The following is a 23,296-nucleotide window of genomic DNA, read 5'->3' as shown; positions in this document are numbered from 1 at the left end:
CTTAAGATCATTCAGTTCCGAGCACCTCCCATGGGCAGGGACACCTCACACTAGACCATGTCACCCAAGGCTCTGTCCATCCTGGCCTTGAACACTGCCAGGGATGGAGGCTTCACAATTTCCTTGGGCACCCTGTGCCAGTGCCTCAGCACCCTCACAGTAAAGAACTTCTTCCTTATCTCCAACCTGAACTTCCCCTGTTTCAGTTTGAACCCATCACCCCTTATCCTACCACTCCAGAGGCACAATAAGTCCCTCCCCAGCATCCTTGTAGGCCCCCTTGGGTTGTTTCACATGGATTATAAAGCAACTGATTTCCCAGGAGGCTGATCAGCCAAAGATGCTCCATCAGCTTCATGTTTCGTATTGTAAACCCTGAAGCCTGCTGCCTGGTTTTTACATATTATCTTTAGTGAACAAGAAGGAAACAAAGCGAATGAAGGAGGTGACACCACAGTGTGGGGCAGGGACAAGAAGATGCTGACTCCCATTGATCTGAGTGGTGACCCATATGCAGAGATGACAGATGTCAAAAGGGCCAGGTGTGAACGTGCTAGCAGAACACAGTGATTTTCTCTCACCAAAGACAGACACAAAAGGGAAGGAGAAGGGGAAGTAAAAGACTTTTTAAACCAAAAGGAAGGTAGAGATGTCTGGCTGCTAAGGGCATGGGCTGGCAGCACTGGTAGGGGCTATGGTCATGCTGTATCCCAATGCCATGAGCACGTGCTCCACAAATACTCCACACAGAAGGAAGACACTTCTTTTCTGAAAATACACCCTGTGCTTTCAGAAACCTCCAGGAAAGGTGGGCTCAGGGCCAAAGCCGTTGCTGTCTTAACCACCAGGCAAGCTGGCACAGGACAGGGGAAGCAGAAGGAGCAATTGATATCTCCACCAGTTTCAGTGGATGTCGCAAGGCTTGATGGTGAGACCAGCTGGTGGGGAGGAAATGAGTCAAGAGAAGCCCATTGAGGCTGGTGGCATGTTGGAGACCAGGATGGGCAGAGAAAATGAGGGAGAGCAAACCTCATCCGTGTCATAGAGCAGCAGAGTGGGAATTGCTGCAGGGTTTGGAAGGAGAGATGCTCTGCTCTGAGTCAAGGTGAGACCAGCAGCCATGACTGAGGACTCCCTTTTGTGATGTTCCACTTCTCCATTGGGATCCATGGCAACTGGGCACTCTAAGGAAGCTGTTTGGTTCTGCTTACAGGGACTTTCTCCTGCCTGCAGATTACTGCATGCATCATACCCCCTTGCAGGCCCTTATTGCCTCCCTAGCCCATCCCCTCCTCTTCACTACACCAGTGCAAGTGCTGCCTGCTGATAACACCCAAATGGATGTTGCCTCCCACCAGATAAAATGGACAGAAGGGTTCCTGGGTCTCCTCATCCAGAAATATAGAGGAACCCTTCCTTTTCTGGAAGTTTCTGGATGCCAAAGCACCTGATCATACCAGGATTATGCTGATTGATTCTTTGCAGGTTTGCACTGAGTTTAAAAGGATTTACTCATTGCATTGCCAGTCACGCCATCATCCATCCGGTTCCTGGACTGAAAGCCCACAGTGAACGAGGAGCTGAAGGTGTCTGACAGTGAGTATGGGGGTAGAATTTAGGAATGGACTTTGTCAGAGCTGATGTTCTGAGTGGGAAATCACTGAAACTCTTTCAAATAAAGAAGAAATAGAGACACTCAAAAGCTGTCCTTGATGGGGGTGAGAAACGGGGGACATGTTGGTCTGACTACAGGGTCAAAGCTCCCTTTCCACACTGGCAGCTGTGGCTAGAGGAAGGTTTAGGTAGAAGATCAAAGCTCCTGTGGTGTAGGAGCTTAGGCACAGCCAACTCTCTCCTTCCTCCATGGGAAGAATCAGTCACATTTGCCTTTTCAAATGAAGCTGCAACGTGAGGATTCATTGGTGGTGCTCTCCAGACTTAGTTGTTCTTGTAAGAAGACATCCAGGTGATGGTTGGAGGTGCAACTTCAACACAGGATTCTCACAACAACGTTTGAGCTGCACATAGAGAGTCAGAAGATGTGCTTCTACTTCCAGCCTGGATTACGTGCAGAGTAAAAGGGTAGACAGGTATGGAAACGCTAACCACATCTAAAACAAGAGTAACAGAGCTACTTAGCTGCTGCAGATGTTCCTGGGGTTAACATGGATGAGCCAACTAACACATCAAAAGCAAGAACATGAAAATGAATCGAGACACAGATGTAAGCAAATCAAAGGCGGGGTTTTCACTATGAATATGCACATCCATGAGGGATATCAGCCAAACTAAGTGGTGTCTAGGCACGGAGATATTGATATAAGGAATATTTGGCTTCTATTGCAGCCACCAAACCCATCCTGTTTCACCTGCTCCTGTTCCTTTGCAATAGGGCAATCTGGGTATCTGAGAAGATCGGATACCACCAAGTGCAGGATCCATAGAATAGTTAGGGTTGGAAAGGACCTTAAGACTAACCAGTTCCAACTCCCTGCCATCATTATAGGGGATGGGGGAAACACTGGGGACATACAGAGGGGTCAACCCAGACCCTAGTCTTGGAAAAAACCTCTTAAATATATCATCACACAATTAACAATGTGCAGGGGCTATCAAAGAGATGGGGCTGAACAGCAAGAACTCAGTGACAGATGGGTGTTATTCCCACCTGTGACAAGCTGGCAAAATCTTAGTTAGGATAAAAGTGGTACCTGTCACATAGCTCAGTGTTACTAAAGCTTTTGGCACCGTATCGGATGACAGTCTCATCAGCACAACTAAACACACTGTCTAGCTGAAATCATGAGCAAATAACTGTCAACGGTTTGCTGTCAAGCTGGAATGATCTATGAAACAAGGTCTTCTGTGGCTTGGCACGGCTCTGGTACGATGCAATGTTTTAATTACCAGCTTGAATGATGGATTAGAGAATAAGTTCATGGAGCTTGAGGGTGACAAAGGGAGAGAATCTGAAAAGAGGAGAGTTCTGGGTGAATGGAAGCGATGGTTTGAGGAGGATGTAGTTCAGGAAGGACAAACACAGATCGCTACCACTAGCGTGCATGGGCACAAATGCAGGAGGAGGATATCCCCCTTGCAGCAAGCTGTCAGAAAAAGGAGCTGCAGTTTTAACTGGTCACAGGTTTAACATGTCAAACAGGGAAAAAAAAACTAGGAAAAAGAAGGTAGAATTCCTTTTTGGAGTACTACAATCCATTGGAAAGCCTTACATATTAAACTAGGAGGTGTAAACTTGTGTGTGACGGGGTGAGATCTTCCCAGTCTCTTCTCCAAAGGGAAGGCCTATGCATCTCCATTCTCCCCACCTTTTGCTTTAGGGTTCACACAGCATCCAAGGAGCTTTTAGATAGGATCAGAAAGACTTCCTAGTGTCTAATATATGGTAAAGAGATGGAGAACTGCCTCGAGCATCAGCAGCTTCAGCATCATTACCAAGATGCATCAAAGCATGAGAGAAAAATACTGTCCTCAGCATCTCACTAGTGTCTCCACTGTGGGTTGAGAATGAACTCAGTTGCCTCTCCTGGTTTTCTCAGCCTCCTTTCTCTCATTCCCATGTACCTGTTGTTGGTGCTGGCTCCCTTCACTAGAGTAGAATTGGGATGTTCAGGCTTGACTTCTTATCACAGAATCATGGAATTGGGTTGGAAGAGACCTTAAAGCTCCTCCAGTTCCAACCCCTGCCACGGGCAGGGACACCTTCCACTAGAGCAGCTTGCTCCAAGCCCCTGTGTCTTGAACACTGCCAGGGATGGGGAAGCCCCAGCTTCTCTGGGCACCCTGTGCCAGCGCCTCAGCACCCTCACAGGGAAGAGCTTCTGCCTAAGAGCTCATCTCAGTCTCCCCTCTGGTAGGTTAAAGCCATTCCCCTTGGCCTGTCCCTACAGGCCCTCGTAAAAAGTCACTTCCTGATGGCTTGGATGGTACAAGATCAAATGTCCCCACAAAACACAACTATTTCTGACAAGGAGCTGAGTAGCTGATGGTAAAGGAAATCATATCCATTCCTGGGACTCACTGAGGAATGGGTTTTAAAAGGACATGGAGAAGAAGGTCTCAGAAGAGCAGCTCATTTCAGATGTCTTTGACATTACGTTCATGATGTTGATAGGACACGGCAATAGCTCAGACACCTCTGCTGAACTGCACTTGTTTTGGATGCTGCTGCCCTCAAAGCATCTTCAGCTTCTGAGAACAGATCAGCCTCTGAGGACGTGGCTGGGTAGGAATATTGTTAGCTCATAGACAAAGACTCCATCTGTGGGTCTGTGGCATTATTTTGCAGGTGAAGCACTAATAACAGCTCATGTCATGGTGATGGAAAAAATCCACTGACCTCTTTCTATCTACATTCTCAGCATTGCTCATGGGGTGGAGCTTTACTAGAGCCCTGGTTTAGCCCTAACCAGCAACCAACCTTAACCAACACAGTCTCTTCCTCAGTCCCCCATGGTGGGACTTTGGGCTCCATCTGTTATGGTGGTCACTTAGGACAGGAGAGGTGATGTGTTGTGTGGAGTTACTGGGCACCAATGCCAGCTCATCTGCTGCACTTGTGCTGTTCCATGTAGGATTTGTCCTCCACTGCTTCAGGTGGTCCCTGCTGTAGTAATTCCTGTAACATGCAACTCGAGTCCCAGGTTATACAATTTTAAGGTATTTCCATGACAATCTCCACCCATGGTCCCTTAGGATCAGACCATTGGGTCTAACACTGCAATGAACTCCTCCTCTTGCCCCTGCTCTGGTTTGGACTCATCCATGGACTGCAGTCTCTTAGGGTTGTACCTGCTCTGTGTGAAGCTTTATCTATAAGCCAAGGTCTCTTCAGGGCTATTCCTGCTGTGGTGTAGACTTCTCCATAGCCACAGTCTCTTTGAGGTGTACATGTTCCAGTGTGGCCTTATCCATGCGCCACAGTCCCTTCAGAAGTTAACTTGTTCCAACTTGGCCTCATGCACAATCACTGATGCATCAAGGTGTACCTATTGCAGCATGGACTTATCCACAACCATAGATGCTTTGAGGTGTAGCTTCTCCAGCATGGACTTATCCTTGGACCACAATCCCTTCAAAGGTACATAGAATCATAGAAAGGTTTGGGTTGGAAAGGACCTGAAGATCTTTCAGTTCCAACGCCCCTGCCATGGGCAGGGACACCTCACACTAGACCATGGCACCCAAGGCTCTGCCCAACCAGGCCTTGAACACTGCCAGGGATGAAGCAGTCACAGCTTCCTTGGGCAACCCATTCCAGTGCCTCACCACCCTTACAGTAAAGAACTTCTTCCTTATACCCAATCTAAACTACCCCTGTTTCAGTTTGAACCCATCACCCCTTGTCCTATCACTACAGTCCCTCCCCAGCATCCTTACATCTGTTGCAGCATAGATAACAACCACAGTCTCTTTGGGGTGTCCTGCTCTTGCATGGACTCATCCACAGGTCACATTCCCTTCGATCAATGGAGTTCCACCCTGTCCAGTACAGCAGCACAGAAGCAGCAGCGATGGCCTGGCCATCTCCCAGCCCAGGCACATGGCCATTGCCCTAATCACAATGTTCCCAGGCACCGCAGAGTAACATGATAAAGCAGTACAATGGTACAGCAAACAGTTAAAATGGAAAGCAGCCACTAACAAACACTAGATTCTAATATCCAGCAAGACAAGCAAGCCCCATGTCAAGCAGAGAAGCCTGGAAATTAATAGCTAAATAGCAATAACAGCTATAAATTCAAACCAGCACATTCCAATCAAATCTGTCACTATCTCAAACCCTTCAAGCCTCACACTGGGTACCAAAAAGGACTGTCATAGTTTAACCATGCCCCAAGTGGGATGGGGGAGAGAATCGGAGGAGTAATTGTGGGCTGAGATAAAGACAGATTAATAAGTAAAGCAAAAGCTGCACAGACAAGCAAAGCAAACCAAGGAATTCATTCACCTCTTCCCCTCATCAGGCAGGGGCTCAGCCATCTCCAGGCAGGCTCCATCACGTGTAATGGTGACCTGGGAAGACAAGCACCATCACTCTGAATGTCCCCTCCTTCCTTCTTCTTCCCTGAGCTTTATATGCTGAGCATGATGTCATAAAGCATGGAACATCCCTTGGGTCAGCTGGGGTCAGCTGTCCTGGCTGTATCCCCTCCTGACTCCTTCTGTATCCACAACCCATTCACTACTGGGGTGGCGTGAGGAGCAGAAAAGGCCTTGACTCTGTGTAAGCTCTGCTCAGTGGCAATGAAAACATCCCTGTGTTATCACCACTGTTGCCAGCACAAATCCCAAACACAACCCCACACCAGCTACTATGAAGACAACAACTATCCCAGCTAAAACCAGCACAATAAGGTAAATGAGTGAGAGAAGAAGCTCAGAGTTGCAATGGGGAAGCTTCTATGTAGGCTAAAATGAGGTCCTCAGTTTCTCATTGATGTCTCCACTAGGGCTTGGAGAATAAACTCAGTTCTCTCCTGATCATCTCCTGTGCTTCATTCCTATGTACCTTACATACCTATGAACCCCTGCTGATTCCCTTCATTGGAGCAGAACTGTGGTGTCCAGGCTTGACTTTGCCACTTCATAAAATCCCAGCATGGTTTGCATTGGAAGGGACCTTAAAGCTCATTCAGTTCCAACCCTTGCCATGGGCAACAACACCTTCCACTAGACTGGGCTGTTCAAAGTCAAATATATTGCAATGTCTTGAAGCAGAGGTGACCCAAAGATGCTTTTCCATTGACATCATGTAGGAACCTTACACCAGAGGTTGTTCAACCTCCAGAACACCTCAAGCCAACAGTAAAAGCAATAGTAGTGCTGAGGCAGTGAGTGCAATATGAGTGATAAATGGTTTTCTCCCTTTCCAGCATATTTCTTACCCAGGGAAGTCCCCAGGCACCACACAAAGGGGTGACAGGGGTTGGATCTTCCTTAGCCCACAAAGGCCAGTAACAGGCACTGGCTCTATGCCCAGTACTCAGGATAGCTCATCTGGAACCTTCCTCCAGCTCCAGGGCCTGCTCCACCATTAGACATTAATCAGCAATTAGATAACGTGCAGACACTGCTCCTGGGAAGTAGAAACTCCCTTCTGCAGCCTGCAGGAAATGAGTGCAATAAAACTGACTGCGGTATCTTCCCGGAGCAGAAAGCAATTTGAGCACACCAAATCTCAAACAAAGTTCATTTTACACTCATCCTTACAGGCTTAATTTGACCCCTGTTCTCACAAGCACCAACATGATGATCGATCGGGCCAGTATCACTTCTATGCCACAGGTAGCCAGGATGAGAAGCTAAGCGGTTCTCATCACGAGGTGCTTGGCAGAGCACAACAAACTTGTTTTGGGCTTGTCTTCCACAGCTTTTACAGAAAGGATGCTGGTTTGGCTCTCTTTCCCTTTAATTTTGCTCCTCTTCGGGGAAATTCCTGACTCTCCCAGCCCTTTTGTTTCCTTTCTCCACGATTTTTATGGCTCTCACCCTGTTCTTTGTGCTCTGAAGACTCTTATCTAAGGTCAGTTTGTTCCTCCTTTTTATTTGAATGAAGTCAGATGGAGGGTGCTCTACAGCACCCAACACATGCCTTTCCTTTTAACCCTTGCTCTGCTGGTTCTTCCACATGCTTTAATATACTTGCACGTTCCCACTCCTATGTCTTCCATGCCAAACTTAACATTTGTACTACAAATACCTTGCCTGCAGCTTCCCTGGAGCCTGGTGAGCTCCTTGTTTACAGAGAGGCACATATACTGATGGAAGGGATGGGAAAAGGCCTGAAAAGCCTCTTCCCCCCAAAAACAACCTAGTGGTCACTGCTGTGAGAGAGATGCCCCCAGGCACAGGAACCTTTGCAGGTCAATGCAAAATGATTTTGATGGGTCAAAAGAGGCCAGAACAGGAATCAGGGCTACAACATGGGTCCAAAGTTCACCCAGGAGATGGAGATGGGACTGGAGACAGGTATACCCACTGTATAGTTCAAAGGCCATCAGCTGAGAGGATGGCAGACAAGGTCACAACCAGAGTCCGGTGGCTATCACAAGGCCAGAAACAGAGCCTGAAGACAAGCTACCTGCAGCACAGGTCCAAGGTTCATCCAGGAGGTGGCTGGAGATGGGCACGTTTATAGCATAGTCCTGGCAAGGACAAAAGGCTCAGAGCTGAGCTTAAATGGGGCTCCTGGACCCATGGGCATAATCTGAAGGGAGATCCCTGGTGAGTTTGGTCAGGGCATTTAAGGTCTACGGATCCACATGAGCCCATTCATAGAGGAGCCAGTTTATATGCGATTATCTCTTATAATCTTATAATGCTGGATCACACTCAGCGACCTTTCAATCCAGATCTTCCAGCACACTTCCAGAAGCCTGGAGAGATCACAGAAGCAACCAGAGTTTAACCTTTTGCCTAATGACCCCTCCTTAAAGCTTCATAATCATTTTCCTGTTGAAAGCCTGGAATAAACAAGTAGGACAGGATGAGTCATGCAGAGGAGGTGTGAGAATATGGATGTCTTGGGTACCGACTGAGCATGCACCAGCCAGTGAACTGCCATCACCTTAACAGCTCTTGGGAGAGAAGGAAAACGAAAGCATTCATGTCAAACAGAAATGAAAGTACATAAATTTGAGAGCCTGATTGTGACTGGAGGTTGTGCTTTAAGTGGGCAGATGAAAGCCCTGTTCCAGTAAAGGGTGCAGCCCAAAGGTGCACTTGGTAACATGCCCACTTTTTCAGGAACCCATGAAAAAACCTGTGTCTGGAGCATCCTTGGGTGATCCAAGATTGCTCCTGAAGCTCTTCTGGGCAACTCTGATCCAGAGCAATGAGAGGAGGCTTCAGGAGGAGAAACATCCAGGGGTGGGATGGCATATTGTCAGCCCTCTCATTCAGGCAGATGGAGGAGGACAGTATGAGCAGGAGGTTCAGGGATGGTGCATCACAACTCCAGCACTCTTTGCTGTGTAGAAGGCTATGCCACACCTGGGGTAGTGAGGGCCTTCAGGCCATGAGTACGTTGCAGCAGACTGCTCTGCTCATAGGAGACTGTCTGAGAGGAAACACACCTCACAGCAGGGACGGAGATCTTGGGATCCTGCTCTTTCAGGCTGGAGAAGACCATGTCCTCCTGCTCCTCTGCTCTGCAGAAACAACACCCCACATTTCACAGTGAGACAGCTTTGGGAGGTGGGACAGGACTCTTCCATAGAGCAGTCCCCGTCTTCTCCAGCAGAAGCAGAGTCTGAATGATTCTCATCTCCAGAGAACGATGTAACTATTGAAAATGACTGAATCTGTCCCCTCCCCATGGCATCTCTGCACGGCTGTGTCAGCAGGTTTGCTCCACAAACCAGCTCTGCTCCACTAACGGGGGAAACACCTCATTTGCAAATTCAGCTGGGGTCTTGGTGCCCCATAGAGACCCACGTGCACAGCCCTGGCCGGGATCAGGAAGTCTCACCCAAGCCCTGAAACAGAAACGTGGTGGTAGAGGAAACTGCGTGGCACCTGGCTGCACTGAATCATGAATGGTTTGGGTTAGAAAGGACCTGAAGATCTTCCAGTTCCAACCCCCCTGCCATGGGCAGGGGCACCTCACACTAGACCATGGCACCCAAGGCTCTGTCCAACCTGGCCTTGAACACTGACAGGGATGGAGCATTCACAATTTCCCTTGGGCAACCCATTCCAGTGCCTCAGCACCCTCACAGTAAAGAACTTCTTCCTTATCTCCAACCTGAACTTCCCCTGTTTCAGTCTGAACCCATCACCCCTTGTCCTATCACTCCAGTCCCTGATGAAGAGTCCCTCTCCAGCAGCCTTGTAGCCCCCCTTCAGACCCTGGAAGCTGCTCTGAGGTCTCCACACAGCTTCTCTTCTCCAGGCTGCACAGCCCCAGTGTTCTCAGCCTGGCTCCATGCAGGAGGTGCTCCAGCCCCTGCTCATCCTCATGGCCTCCTTTGGACTTGCTCCAACAGCTCCATGTCCTTCTGATGTTGAGGACACCAGAACTGCACCCAGTGCTGCAAGTGGGGTCTCACCAGAGCAGAGTAGAGGGGCAGAGTCACCTCCTTCGAAGCTGACCAAGCCTTTAGTGGGCCCATGTTTCAAGCTCAAACTCAGCACTGAAGCTTTGCAGGCCTAGTAAGCCTAATTTTAATTGCTGTACCCCTCTGCTGCCCTTCTTACTTGATCCACGAATGGAGCTGCCATATTCTTCATCTCCTGATTTTAGAACAAGCCATTTCACCTCATCATGCAAGAAAACCTTGCATGATTCACTCTAGCACCAGTCTGCTTTATGATCCAGATGTTTCCTTATCCCTTTTTCCCTTAAGCGTGTTTATGTGCCTGTGTCCACCTCTCCCAGCACAGCCCACATTCCTATTGCTGGACTCCACCCCTGCTGCCTCCCCTTTCTTGTGAAGAGACCTTTTTTTGCCTTGCTTTCACACTATGAAGCCAATGGCTCAATGAAGCCCTCCAGCAAAGTGCAAGAAGAAAGGCTGGAGCATTCAGTGCAGTGATTTGCTGTGTGATGGTCTAGAATAGAATAGAAAGACATCAGAGGCAGGGGGTTGAGCTTTGTACCATAGCCTTGGTAAGGAGGTGGGAGATGCATGCTTAGACCAGCAAGCTTTCAAAGGGCTTCCTTTACCTGGAGCATCTTCTACCATAGTCCAGTTGCTCTGCCCACCCATTCTTCTTGCAGCATCCTGTAATTAATGCTGTCCCCACCCAGCCATTTCAGCAGTATCGGGATGACTCCTGATCCCGTGGCCAGCTGTGTCCCCTGTGACAATCTTAGGTCCTCTCTTTTCCTTGCTAGCAGCACACAGGTCCTCTCCAGGAAACAGTGGAGCTGATAAGGTTAAATTGTGCTGGGGAGAAAACCAGAAAGCTCAAGGCCCTTGTTCGCATCTCATGGGGATGAGGGGAGTGTACAGGACATTGGAGGAGCAGGAGAGCTGAAGGAACATGTAATGGGTGATGGGTTCAAACTGAAACAGAGGAAGTTCAGGTTGGAGATAAGGAAGTTCTTCACTGTGAGCGTGTTGAGGTGCTGGAACAGGGTGCCCAAAGAAGTGGTGAATGCTCCATCCCTGTGTTCAAGGCCGGGCTGGATGGGACTTGGACCAACCTACTCTACTGTGAGGCACCCCTGCCCATGGCAGGGGGTTGGAACTGAATGATCTTAAGGTCCTTTCCAACCCAAACCATTCCATGTCTCGATGATTCTATGCTTTCCTCATACCCAGATGTTAAATCTCAGGCGCTGCACCTCAAAGCTGAGATAAATCCTGTGTCATTGCTCATATATAGGCTACAAAAAGCCAGACTGACTCTTATGGGCACAACCTTGGTCTGAAAGCGGGGTCCTATGAGTGCGCCACAAAGCTGAAACTTCCCAGTTTCTTGGTGTTTGATTTGTAAACCAGAGAATGAAATGGGCCCAGCAGCTTGTTCCAGTGATCTTAGACCACAGAAACACTCACAGTCAGTTCCTGCTGGGAATACCTGGCAATGGCAAACAACACTGAGCCACAGAAGAACAAACGGAAGTGGAGGGGTGCAGGCACTGATTTGTTTTCCACGTAGAGGACTCTGAATGCACTCTGACAAGTCAGGAGCTGGGATTTCTTCTGACAGATGCATTTGCCAGGGAATGCTGATTATGCAGAATTAAACCCATCTGTGGCATGCAGTTCGTCAAACCTGCTCGTGTCTTGCTGGCTCACCAGCCGTTTCCTCTACTCCCAGGCTTCCTTGACAGCCAAGGTCCCTCCCGCAATGCCCTGCAGCTCATTTCCTAGAGGACTTCAGCTATTTCTATGGGACCTACTGAACCTGGGCCTCTTCAACAAAGCTTCCTGGTGTATTACACTCTGAAACTCATCCTACCAAGCAGCCCAGGCTGCCCCATGCACCACAGCCCTTGTATCTTTAAGCTTTCCCAATCCTGTATGTCTAATCCCATTTAGGCTCTGGTAAACAGCTAGGGAAGTTGGTTCTCTGTGTGCTTAGGTCTTAGATGGGGCTGTGCATGCAGAGGGGTTACACATGAAGAGGGGGTGTTATGAATGCAGGGGGCTTGCATGTAGGAGATCCATGCATAAAGGGAGTCCTGCACACATGGGTTTGTACATGCAGGATGTGTGCATTCAGGGTGGTTGTTAATGTATGATGGGGTAGTGCTCGAGGGATCTGTGAATGAAAATGCACAGAGGAGGAGAAGAGGCATGAATGCAGCAGATCCTTGTGATACAGAGGGTTGACCATTGTACGGGGGGGTTGTACAAGGGGGTTGTACAGGGGGGTTGTACAAGGGGGTTAGAGGAATTTGTTTAAACAAAAGGACTATCTGTTGTAAATGCCTGCTAAGCAGAACAGAGACCTCCGGTCCTGTTAATAAGCAGACGCCTGAATCTACTGATAAAGGGGAGAAGCAGAGGATTTACGGCTGGGACACTGATCAAACTCTACTGATAAAGGGGAGAAGTAGAGGATTTACGGCTGGGACACTGACCAAACTCTAAGGCCACACATAAAGAGTAAAAAGGTGAAAAGTGCAAGAAGAGGAAGACTCATTTACTTCATCTTGAAGACCCCTACCCAGAGGAGGAAGACTCATTTACTTCATCTTGAGACCCCTGCCCATGACCAGAGGGGGCGATGCGCAGGCGCAGAGGACCTTCTGTCTCATTATAATACGAAGCGGGGATAGGACATGAATACGTAGAGGCGTATTGTGCAACCTTATGAATATATATAACTTTAGAGAATAAATGTACAGGGAAACGACACTGAGGTACGCATGACTTTGAGGAATTATCCCCGTGAGCCTCAGCGCTGAATAAAAAGCATACCTACTTTACAACTTTTAACGAGTTGTGGAGTCAATCCGCGCATCACTTGCAGGTGAAGCGAATTAGGGATGCATTTGAAAAGGGCTGTGCATGATTGGGGTCCAGCATGCAGGGAGTCCTCCTACCCCTGTCACTTCCCTGAGGCAAACAGAGAGGACCTGAAAGAGCACAAGTGTGATGGGGAAGGGCTGAGGGACCTGGGGGGTTCAGTGTGGAGAAGAGAAGGCTCAGGGGGGACCTGATGGCTCCCTACAAGTGCCTGAGAGGAGGATGGAGCCAGGAGGGGCTGGGCTCTGCTCCCAAGGAACAAGGGATGGGACAAGAGGAACCGGCCTCAAGCTGCACCAGGGCAAGTTTAGATGGAGCTGAGGAACAATTCCTGCCCCAGAGGGTGCTCAGGCATTGGAACAGGCTGCCCAGGGCAGGGCTGCAGTCACCGTCCCTGCAAGTGCTCACACACCGTGGAGACGAGGCCTCAGTGCCATGGGTTAGCAGTGGCCTTAGCAGGGAATGGTTGGACTGGATGAGCTTAAAGATAATTTTCCAACCTACTTTTTTTTTCTATCATTCCATAAAATGGGGATGGAAAAAGTCTTCGGGGCGAGACGAGAGCTGGTTCTGCTCAATCGAGGCTCTAACCTCCCTTTTGAAGGCCTAGGCGCTGCCAAGCCGAGCCGCCTCGGGCGACCCGGAGCCAGGGGGTGGCTGTCCTCCAGCCCCGGTTCTCCGGAGCGGGTAAACGAAACCAGGAATGGCCGGGAGAGGCGGGGGGGGAGGTGGCGCGGGCCGCGGGTCGGCCCGCGGGGCGGGGCCTCTGTCGTTTCCCCGCCCTCTGCTGCGAGCCCTGCGCGCCGCTCGCTGCCTTGCGCATCTCGCTGGCCCCACCGCCGCACCATGAAGGCGCTTCTGCTCGCTGTGCTGGCTGCGGTGCTGTGCGTGGAGAGAGGTAAGGGGGAGAGGGATGCTCACGCTACCTACCCACAATCATCAGTTCTTCCTGAGGTGCCCCAGTCCTTCCCCAACCCTGGATCTGGGAGCAGATGGGGCTGTGTTTGTGTGCTGCGTCTTAAAGGGTGGGTGCTGGAAGTTGAGGGTTGTAAAGGAGCTGCGGGGGATGGAGCTGAGCCGTGCTGGGGTTTAGAGCGGGGTTCGGGGGTGTCTTTCCAAGACCTGCCTCGCAGCAGGGTCCCTCCTGAAGCAGGAACTTCAGGGCTCCTGTGCCTGTGTAAGTGCGCATCTCCAGCTGTGCATGGAGGTATTTTGGAGCTTTTCCCGGTTGCAGCTCGAACAAAGACCAGGGCCGGTTCCGCTCCCCCTTTTCGGTGCAGCGAGCCGGGATATAACGGCGCCGGAACGGGCAGAGATGGAGCCAAGGGGAAGGAGGGTGGAGGGGAGATGGAGCCCAGCCCCGGCAATGGCTGATGGAGCAAAGTCTGGCCAGAGCCGGTCGCGATTCTGGCTCTGCTGCCAACCCCCCCACCCCCCCCCATCATTCTTCGGGGCAGGCAGTGGTGGCCAACATGTGGGGCGATGACCCCCAAGGGACCATGCCCCGTGGAGCAGCATCCTGGGGCTGCCAGCCACGCTGGGGAGAACGTGCTTCCTGTTGCTGGGTGTTAAACCGCAAGTTATCCGAGTTGCAGGGTCTGCAATCCCCGCCTTCCCATCGACTCCATTTCTGACTATCCAAACTCCATGGGGCGGTCTAAACCCCCATATTGTTTCCATATGTCGATGTTTGGAGAAGCCAAACAAAGAGCAAACGGGAGAGTTTTGGGCCCTGCTCTAACACGGGCTTCCCCTTGTCTCCTGAGGATACCGGTGAGAAGAAACTACTTGTTTGCTGCCCTTCCCATGCCCCGTTCCCTTTGGGATCCGGGAAGCAACTGGTAATCCAAGCGTTGGGTCTGGGTTTGAGGCCAGCTGGCGTGTGCTCAGTTCCAGCAGGGAGAATGGGCTGTCCAGGCCAAGGCTGTTAAAAGGTTTCATTTCCCCCCCTTCCAAAAACCCCTTTCAGCTTGAAAGTAAGTTCTTAGCCAGGCAAGAGAGTTGGTTCCAGGTAGCTATAACCCCAAACGCTTCCAGCACATCCAAAGTTATTGTAGATGAGCTTTACCCCCTGCTCCAAGTCTCCTAAAGATCTTGCATATACATAAGGATTTTTTCTAAGAGCTATGGAAAAGGAAAGAGCTCTCGACGCAGGGACTGAATGGAAGAGCTGCCGAAGCAACAGCGTTTTTCACTGCTGCTCAGCTTCAGAGCGGGCTTTTAAAGGCTTTTCTTTTCCCTTTTCTCCTTGCTCTATGCGAGAATGGATCCAAACTCTTATCTGAGGAATTCCCCCAACTGATCCGCTCTGCTTTGGGAGCTCTTTGTTCCTCGGAGGAGCCGAGCAGCAAAGGAATAAACATATGGATTCTTGTGCACTTGGTGGATATGAGGCTTCCCTTTCGCATTGTTCAGTCTTGGGCCTTTATTTCCCCCCTTTTCTTTTCCTCCTTATAGCCTTGAACTCCAGCTCTTTGCTCTGTCTCCGGCTGGGGCACAATCCTGCCCACCCCTCTTGTGCCTTTTGTCCAAAGCACTCAGCCTGTTTGCTCTCTTTAACTCTGCGGTGGGTTATGCAGTGGTGTGCTTTGCTGGGGCAGAACGTGGCACCGGTTCTGAGTTATTCCCTCTTTAACGATGTTGAAGGACTTGCTTCTCCTGGGAAGATATTGTCTATATTAAGGGGTAATGTGCAGGGTGACAAAGGAAAACATGGGGATAGGTAGGAGATGCTGTGGTAGGAGCGTAGATTGAGTCACGTGGCAGCAAATTTCATGCCTAAAGGTGCCTTTGTGTGCATGTACAAGTATTTCTGATGTGTTTGTATCTGGAATGTCTAAGCCTCAATGAATAGCCCTGCACCCCTCGATGCGTGCATTCAGCGTAGTGAGCAAATGCATATGGGAACATATGTCCTGCCATAATGCCCACAGGAAGCCTGTAATCCACTTCATTCCTGGTTGCAGGCGGGGTTCCTGTGCAATGGGATGAGTCAATTTGCCTCCTCAGTTTGCCCTCAGGATGGTTGCAAGGAGAAGGGTTTGGGATAGGTCACTCCAGAGACTGGAGAGCAGAAACGTGCTGGGGACAATGGAGCAGCAGGGAGCTGGCCTTCGCTCTGAGGTTCCAAACTGAGGTTTGGACACCCCATGGACAACGACAACCCGACAACCCATGGGCGGTGACACCCAGGGACAATGACAGGCTGTAGACTTAATGCCTGGCTCTATCCTCCTTCTTCTGCCATAGATCCAGAGGCAAGGTTCATTTTGATGCATCTTTCCTGGGGCTTTTGACTCAACGGGTGGCCCTGTAATCCTGGTGCTGTGTGTGGGTTGTGGCTGCTTCATTGGCATGCTCCGGTTTTGTTGCAAGGGTCATTGGCACACTGATAATCATTGGAATATGTATGGGACAGCCCAGGAAATTCTTGCTCAGGGGGTTGTGCTGTTGGCCTTGTCTCCAAAGCAGGGTCGTTTGCCTGTCCTGATGTGATGTTCAGGATCTCCCATTAACCTGTTTTAATCTGTTTCCTTAAGATTATGTTTTAGTCTTCTTTCCCTGCCTTGGCCATGGCTGCCCAAAAGTCATTCCTCCAAAAAATATTGATATTTTTTTCCCAATAAAAAGCTTTATTTTCCCAATAGGAATGGTAATCAGGAGACCCTCAAGAGGTCATTCAGTCCCATTGGTCATGCTGACCAGTATATCTATTCTTCCAAATACTCCATGACAGGGACTGCTGAGCCACAGTGAGCTCTCCCAGGGCTTAGGATAATCTGTTTGTGGTGGGGCTAGAAGAGATAGGAAGAGCAGGAATGATGCTGCCTTGCACTTCCTATCTTGAATGAGCCCCCATTCTGTTTTGCATCCTGTTAACACAGCAGAGAAAGGCAGTGCCTCATGGGAGGGCTTGTCTGAGTGCTCAAAACAAACCTGATCTGTCTTCATATGTAGGTCAACAACTGCAGCATGGCTGTGATGTTCTTGTATGTAAAATGCAGACAAGAGCATCCGGCCACTGCAGAGTGTACATGTCCCTGCTGAGTCACAGGTCCAGGCTCCTTCTGCAACCATTTCCCACCTCTGAATGGGATGTTCCAATCTTTTCTCTTCCTTGGGTAGATCTGAGGGATGGGAAGAAGCTGGTTTAGTCTGTCCTGCTGGCATAGGATAAGCCAGTTCCATGGAGGAAGGAATGGGTTTCTTTGCTATCCCTCTACTCCAACTTAAAAGCTTGGCTGCGTATGCTGCCTTCATAGTGTTATAACTCCCTGGGGAGCAGGACAGGGCAGGTCCTTGAAGGTCACGCTGCAGTGCTGCCTTGCTCTAGCTACTTGTTTCCACCACATGCACTAACTCAGGCATAGCCTGAGCTTTGTACCCTGCTGCCAAAAGAAAGTCATGGGAAGCTCAGACCTGTGGTCATGCCTGCAGCATTTCCCATCAATGCCCGTGGCAGTTGAGCAAACAGGAGCGTGCCATAAAGGTTTACCTGTGGTTGTATTGAGGCTTTAGCTGACAGTTCATCCTGCAAAAGCTCAAAATGCATCCGTTGTCATAGGATCATAGAATGGTTTGGGTTGGAAGGACCTTAAGATCATCCAGTTCCAACCCCTGCCATGGGCAGGGACACCTTCCACTAAAGCAGGTTCCTCCAAGCTCCATCCAACCTGGCCTTGAACACTGCCAGGGATGGAGCATTTACCACTTCCTTGGGCACCCTGTGCCAGTGCCTCAGCACCCTCACAGTAAAGATTTCTTTCCTTATCTCCAACCTGAACTTCCCCTGTTTAACTTTAAACCCATCACCCCTTGCTTGTGCTTGAACCCTTCACTTGGCCATTTTTTTGGGGGGGAAAACCTAAGGTAGATTGATACAGCCGAAATAGCAAGTGTGGCTGTGGCCGTGTGCCATGTGTCAGAGATGGGGACCACCATGTCAAGAGCTCCTGCCTTCATCCCCTGACTGCTGTGTGCTTTTCTCTTGCAGCCCACACACTCATCTGCTTTTCCTGCTCGGATGCATCCTCCAACTGGGCCTGCCTGAAGCCTGTCAAGTGCGGGGAGAATGAAAACCACTGTGTGACAACATACGTCGGAGTAGGAATCGGTGAGTGCTGACGGGACCGGCATCTTCTGCCCCTCTTGGCTGCTCTCCCGGGTCTCCTTGTGAGCTGCGGGGAGGTTTTCCTTCCTTTGGGTGGGAAAAGGGGAAAAGTTCTGTGGTCAGATTGAGTGTCGGACCAGCCCAAGGGATTTAGGAGGGACGTGCTGCCAGACGGAGTCATGTTAAAGTCCACACGCCTGCACCGATGCAGGGAATCCAAAGGGAATTCCGGAATGGGGGCAGGGAGTTTGCTGATGAGTAAGTGAAAGCGTGGAGGATGCTGCTGGCTTCCTCTGGAGGAAGCTCCGGGGTTGCCCTTCCTGCTTTTTGCCCTGTGTTGGGGTTTAGTTCATCCCTCAATCCCGCCTTTGCTTCTTCGCTGCCTGTGGATGAGGTGGGGTTGCCAGGAAGGGAGGTTTGCAGGTCTCCTCCTTAAGAGACAGGAAAGATCTGGTGGGGTCTGTGCTTCCTGAATGCTGCTCCTAAGGAAGCACCATGGCAGAGCTCAGAGCCCAGCTTGCAAGAGGGAGGGATGCTGCACGTCTGAGTCGCGCAGCCCTTGATGTGGGTGGCTTGTGCGTGTACAAATGGAGGCAGGGAGCTTTTATAAACCTGTCTTCTTAGCGCAGTGCTAATGGTTTCCTATTTCTTGCTGCTAAGTGTAGGCTGTGCCTCTCGCAGCCAACGACTGAAACAGGGACTTTACTCTGCCTCCCTGGTGCTTTACGCCCCGTGTCTCGCTTGAGGAGTCCCAGGGTGAAGCTTGAGATACTTGAGATTCTTCACTGGAGCTGTTGTGGCCAAACTCTGGCTGATGGCCTGCAAGGGCTGTCCCTGGGGTGCTGCGTGGGTTTCTAGTGTTTGTAAGGGAGGTTATCACGGGTGTTGAGCTGGCTGAGGTTACTGTCATAGCCTGATGCTTAGAAGCACTTCATCCTCTCTGTGCTCATGTGATGCTTTGGCTATTTCCGTGCTGTTACTTCCTTTGCAGAGTAAGTGAAACATTCTAAACCCAATCTCCTCCTGTTTTTCTTTCTCCTCCTCTTACCTCACCCTAAATACAGGAGGCAAGTCTGGCCAGTCCATCTCGAAAGGATGCTCTCCCATTTGCCCCAGTGCCGGGATTAACCTCGGCATAGCGGCTGCCTCCGTGTACTGCTGCGACTCCTTCCTCTGCAACATCAGTGGTTCCAGCAGCGTGAAAGCCAGCTACACTGTCCTGGCCTTGGGGGTCCTCGTTAGCTTCATCTATATCCTCAGGGCTCGCGAGTGATGGGGCTGGCCGAGGAAGAGCCGTCTTCCATAGGCTGTCGCAGGTCTCATTAGCCAATATCTTCTCTGTTGCTGTCTGCAAGGAGATCCTCTACTTCTCAACAGGCTTCCAAGGTGATTGTTTCCCAGACTTTATGCTCTTCCAGCATTGGAGACCTGGGCAGTTTGGCCAAGCTGTTCTCTTCTGTGGACATACTCCACTGCACTCTCACACCTCCTTGGCAAAGGTGGATCGTTTTGGAAGGGTTTCTGCTTTTATACCTAATACTCCCCCTCACCCTCGTTTCTAAGGTTGGCTAAATCAAAGCTGGGACTCGCTGAGGACCGACTGAACCCCAGACACCACCCGGTCAAAGCGTTCAGACCTTCCTGCCTCTCACCTCTATGGAGGTGCCTGGCACCGGCGTGCTCCAGCGCATGGATGGCCCGGGGATTAGGAATGCATGACCCAAAGGGAGACACATTCCCGGCCCCTTGCAGCTGCAGTCTCTTTTTTATAAAATCCTATTGTTTCTTCTGATCCTGGGCTGACTTTTCTGGAAAATGACATGTCCTTTTGTCCTTCCAAGTTCTGTAAGTACCAGACCTGAATAAACATGCTCCTGTTGTTACCTGAGCTGGGACGTGTGCTGTGTGTGTTTCCTTGCTCCGGACACAGAGATTAGAAAAGCCCTTATGGAAAACCCAAATGTTATGCCTGGCACGAGGGCTTCTTACCTTCTCAAGTGGCTTCATCTCAGCATTCCTTCCAGTTCACCTCTGAGCAGCAAGTCCGTCTCTGATCCACACCTTGCTTCACCTCTCTTGGGAATCACCTTTTCCAGGTGCGATTCAGTGGCAAATGCCAGTTATCGTGGTCTGAATCAACCCCGTCACTCCTAAAGGAGCAAGTCTATGAAGAACAGGGCCTCTAACAAGCAGTGTGCATGATACAAAGACTTAGTGGCTCAGTTTCCCCACTTAGGACTCATGATGGTGACAATGACATCGATACCTAAATGATCCAGGGCAACAGGTCTGCAAAACATAGCAAAGTCAATGGCAAAGATCCTTGGGTTCAACCTGCAGTCCCTGGCTGATGGTGCAACATGGACTGCAGCAGGTGACTTCACCACCAACCCTGCCACTCCTGTCCTTCAGCTCCCAGCATCTTCCCAGGTCTTCCAGCAACGTTGCTCCTCAGAGTTCTCAGCCATCCCATGGGAGGTGTGTCCTGCCACTTCTGCTGGTTTGCTACCTGCTTTGCCTACCTGTGGACCTGCTTAACACAAACCAAGCCAAAATTGAGCCTTAAACTGCCAGGTGAAAGCTTGCTGTCACTTCCACGGATGGATCAGAGGTGCTCTGGGCTTTTTTTGCTTCATCTAACAGCAAAAATGAGGTGTAACATTGGCACTCTTTAGTCATGCCCTCCTTGTATGTGGTTCTGTTTTCTGTCAAGCAAGCCACAAAAGCTGCACACGCTGATAAATTACACCTTTATCCCCGCTTAAGTGAGTGTTAAACAGCTTGTTTTGGAAAATGGGGTGCAGATGTATGGAAATATTAGCACCAAAAGTGGTTACATGCTTTTTCCTCCTCCTTCTCCCCATCTTTTAATTAAAATGACACATACTAATGACAGCCTTTACAGCAGGAGGGACTGGTCCCATCGTGACATGACCCACAATTAGGTGATGAGCTCGGTAAGAATGCATTGCTTGCCTCCTTGGATGTGCCTTCCTCTGGTTAATACATCCTCCCTTGCCTGCTGGGACCACAGGGCTTGAGGTGTGCCACCAACCTCTGCTGTGCACCTGGAGAGCAGGGAAGACTAGGGATTACATGAATAGAAATGCAGTAAATATTCCCTAGTTTTCCTTTGCCTGAGCCTTTCTCCCAAGAGGGTTACAAATCTCATTTGCAGGGTTATTTTGTTCCCTGCCATTAGCTGTGAGTAGATGCTGTAGTGAGACTAAGGCGGACCTGAAGTACTCTACCTTGCTTGTAATGAGGCTGTAACTCTTCTAAGTCACCTGGTAAAAGGTATCTTGGTTTTGAACTCGCAACATCTCTGCTGTGAGCAATTTAAAAGCCATCAGTGTAACCATGTCCTGATGCCTCAGCGTAGCTGGGTCCTGATGCTTTTTCATGCCTTTATGAGGCTCTTCAGGATGCCACACTGGAGAACCCTCTGCTAAAGCAACAAGCAGGGTTATGAGACTTGATTGTCTCCTCTCATGGCCATCTCCTTCCTATCTCAGCACTAGAAATTTGCTCATGCCAAGGGCTCGGTTATACAAGGGAGCAGGGGTTGGTGGGAGGAGCATTCAGCAAGCTACTTGCCCTATACGAATAATAAGTTATATTCATGTTATTGCCAGGGGACAGATCTGAAGGTCAGTTCACACGTGTTTCTAAGCCTATAGTTGATGAATAGATTGTGTTTTTCTTCCCTCTTCACTCTTTTTCTGTCTTCCTCATGTGCTATATTCCTGTGCCCTTCGTAGATGGAAGAGGAGATACTTCAAACATGTGGCAAGGATCTCTTTGACAGATACATGTACATTTGAGAGAGCAGGAGGCTATGACAGCTTGTCAAATGCAAGAGAAGTTACTCAGCAATTGAATCCAAAGCATCCTATGATAATTTCTGCCAACTATCACATTTCTGGTCCTACTATAGAGGATGTTTCTTTTCCCTCAAATGCCCAGCACCAGAAAACATGTGAGAACCTTTAAAGCCCAGGAGTAAAAGGCCTGAAAATGCAGCTGTAGTAATTAAAAACATTAATAATAATAAGGAAATAAATAGTAAGACCCCAGGATTTATAGAGCACTGAAACTGGTGGCTTATTAAACGAAATGCCTGCTTTGGAACTTGAGGACCATGGTGGGACAGCCCTTAAGTGCTTTGAATGTGTTTACTTGGTCAGTAGAATTCGAGATGGAAATCTCAGCAGAGAACTTAGATCTTCATCTTTCCTGACAAGATGAGAGGTTGTGAAGGGAGGCAGCTTTGCTCCAAACAGGCATAAAATATCCTGGAACAGTTTTCATTGGGAAATAAGACCTTAAGTCAAGTATCTGCCTATTTTGGAGCTAATGAGAATATGGTTTCTGTGCTTCTGTCCTGGAAATGGCTGTATTTCAACGGCAGCTGCTGCTGTCTACCACTACGCCAGCGTTACAAGGGCTCTTGTTGTCTATTGTCTGTACATGCTCAAAGCTCACTGCAGCACCAGCCCTCTCCATCCATGTCCATTGGGTTTGCTGTTTGCCAAAAAGGAGGGCTTAAAAATGAAACGAGGCTCTTCCAACTGTTTTTCTCCTTTTGGATAACACAAACCTGATGTGACTTCCTTGCACAAACAGCCAGAACAAATAAGGCAGAGTTGCTTAATCATTACTCAAAGGATCCACATCGTTATTCAAAGAATGTCCTTGCTTGGTGTTAATGTACTCAAGTTGTGGGTTGTTTGAAATGACTTGCCACCCAGGATCCCTGTTTGCCATGAAGGAGGCTGTGGTCCCACCATGCCTTTGGGAAGCCTGGTAGCTCTGGTCCGGGTGGCTGTGCCTTCATGCAGGAATGAGATATAGTTATCCGTGGTCTCCTGTTTATGGGAAAGGCAGGTGTGGTGCACATCTGGATGCTTGGTGGTTTAGGGCCCTGTCACAAGCTTCAATCTGTATGCTTCTATAGCCTGGGATGTGCTTTCATTGCCATGCTGTGGGTCTTGGCTGTTTGGGGTGAAGATGCCTCCTTCCTTGATCCCGGAGGAGTTATTTCACACCTGGAAGGCTGCTGTCTGAGGCTATCAACCTGGAATGGGAATAGACACACCCCATCTTGCATTGTGAGAGTGTCGTGGTGCACGAGGAAGCCAAGCCTTGGGTCCGTCCTGCCATCTACTGGCTTATGGGAGACTTGGTAGAGAAGCTTTGAAGCCCAGATTGCACAAGGAAGCACCCTTAGCATATGAAGGAG

The 23,296-nt window shown here is 49.6% G+C and overlaps 1 protein-coding gene across 1 annotated transcript; it reads left to right on the top strand.

Moving 5' to 3' along the window:
- The first annotated feature begins 13,683 nt into the window (after window positions 1-13,683).
- On the top strand, window positions 13,684-19,942 carry LOC130597798 (lymphocyte antigen 6E). The gene is made up of 3 exons (XM_057406674.1): window positions 13,684-13,842; window positions 17,938-18,057; window positions 19,119-19,942. Exons 1-3 carry the CDS (start codon window positions 13,791-13,793, stop codon window positions 19,325-19,327), a joined length of 381 nt encoding a protein of 126 aa, XP_057262657.1. The 5' UTR covers window positions 13,684-13,790; the 3' UTR covers window positions 19,328-19,942.
- The last annotated feature ends 3,354 nt before the right edge of the window (window positions 19,943-23,296 follow it).

Source organism: Pezoporus wallicus, unplaced genomic scaffold (assembly GCF_028554395.1).
Source record: "Pezoporus wallicus isolate ANWC-B61680 ecotype Strahan unplaced genomic scaffold, APGP_CSIRO_Pwel_v1 contig_13859, whole genome shotgun sequence".
Lineage (NCBI taxonomy): Eukaryota > Metazoa > Chordata > Aves > Psittaciformes > Psittacidae > Pezoporus > Pezoporus wallicus.
The sequence above is the reverse complement of the archived record's forward strand: the minus strand, read 5'-3'. Positions and strand labels throughout refer to the sequence as shown.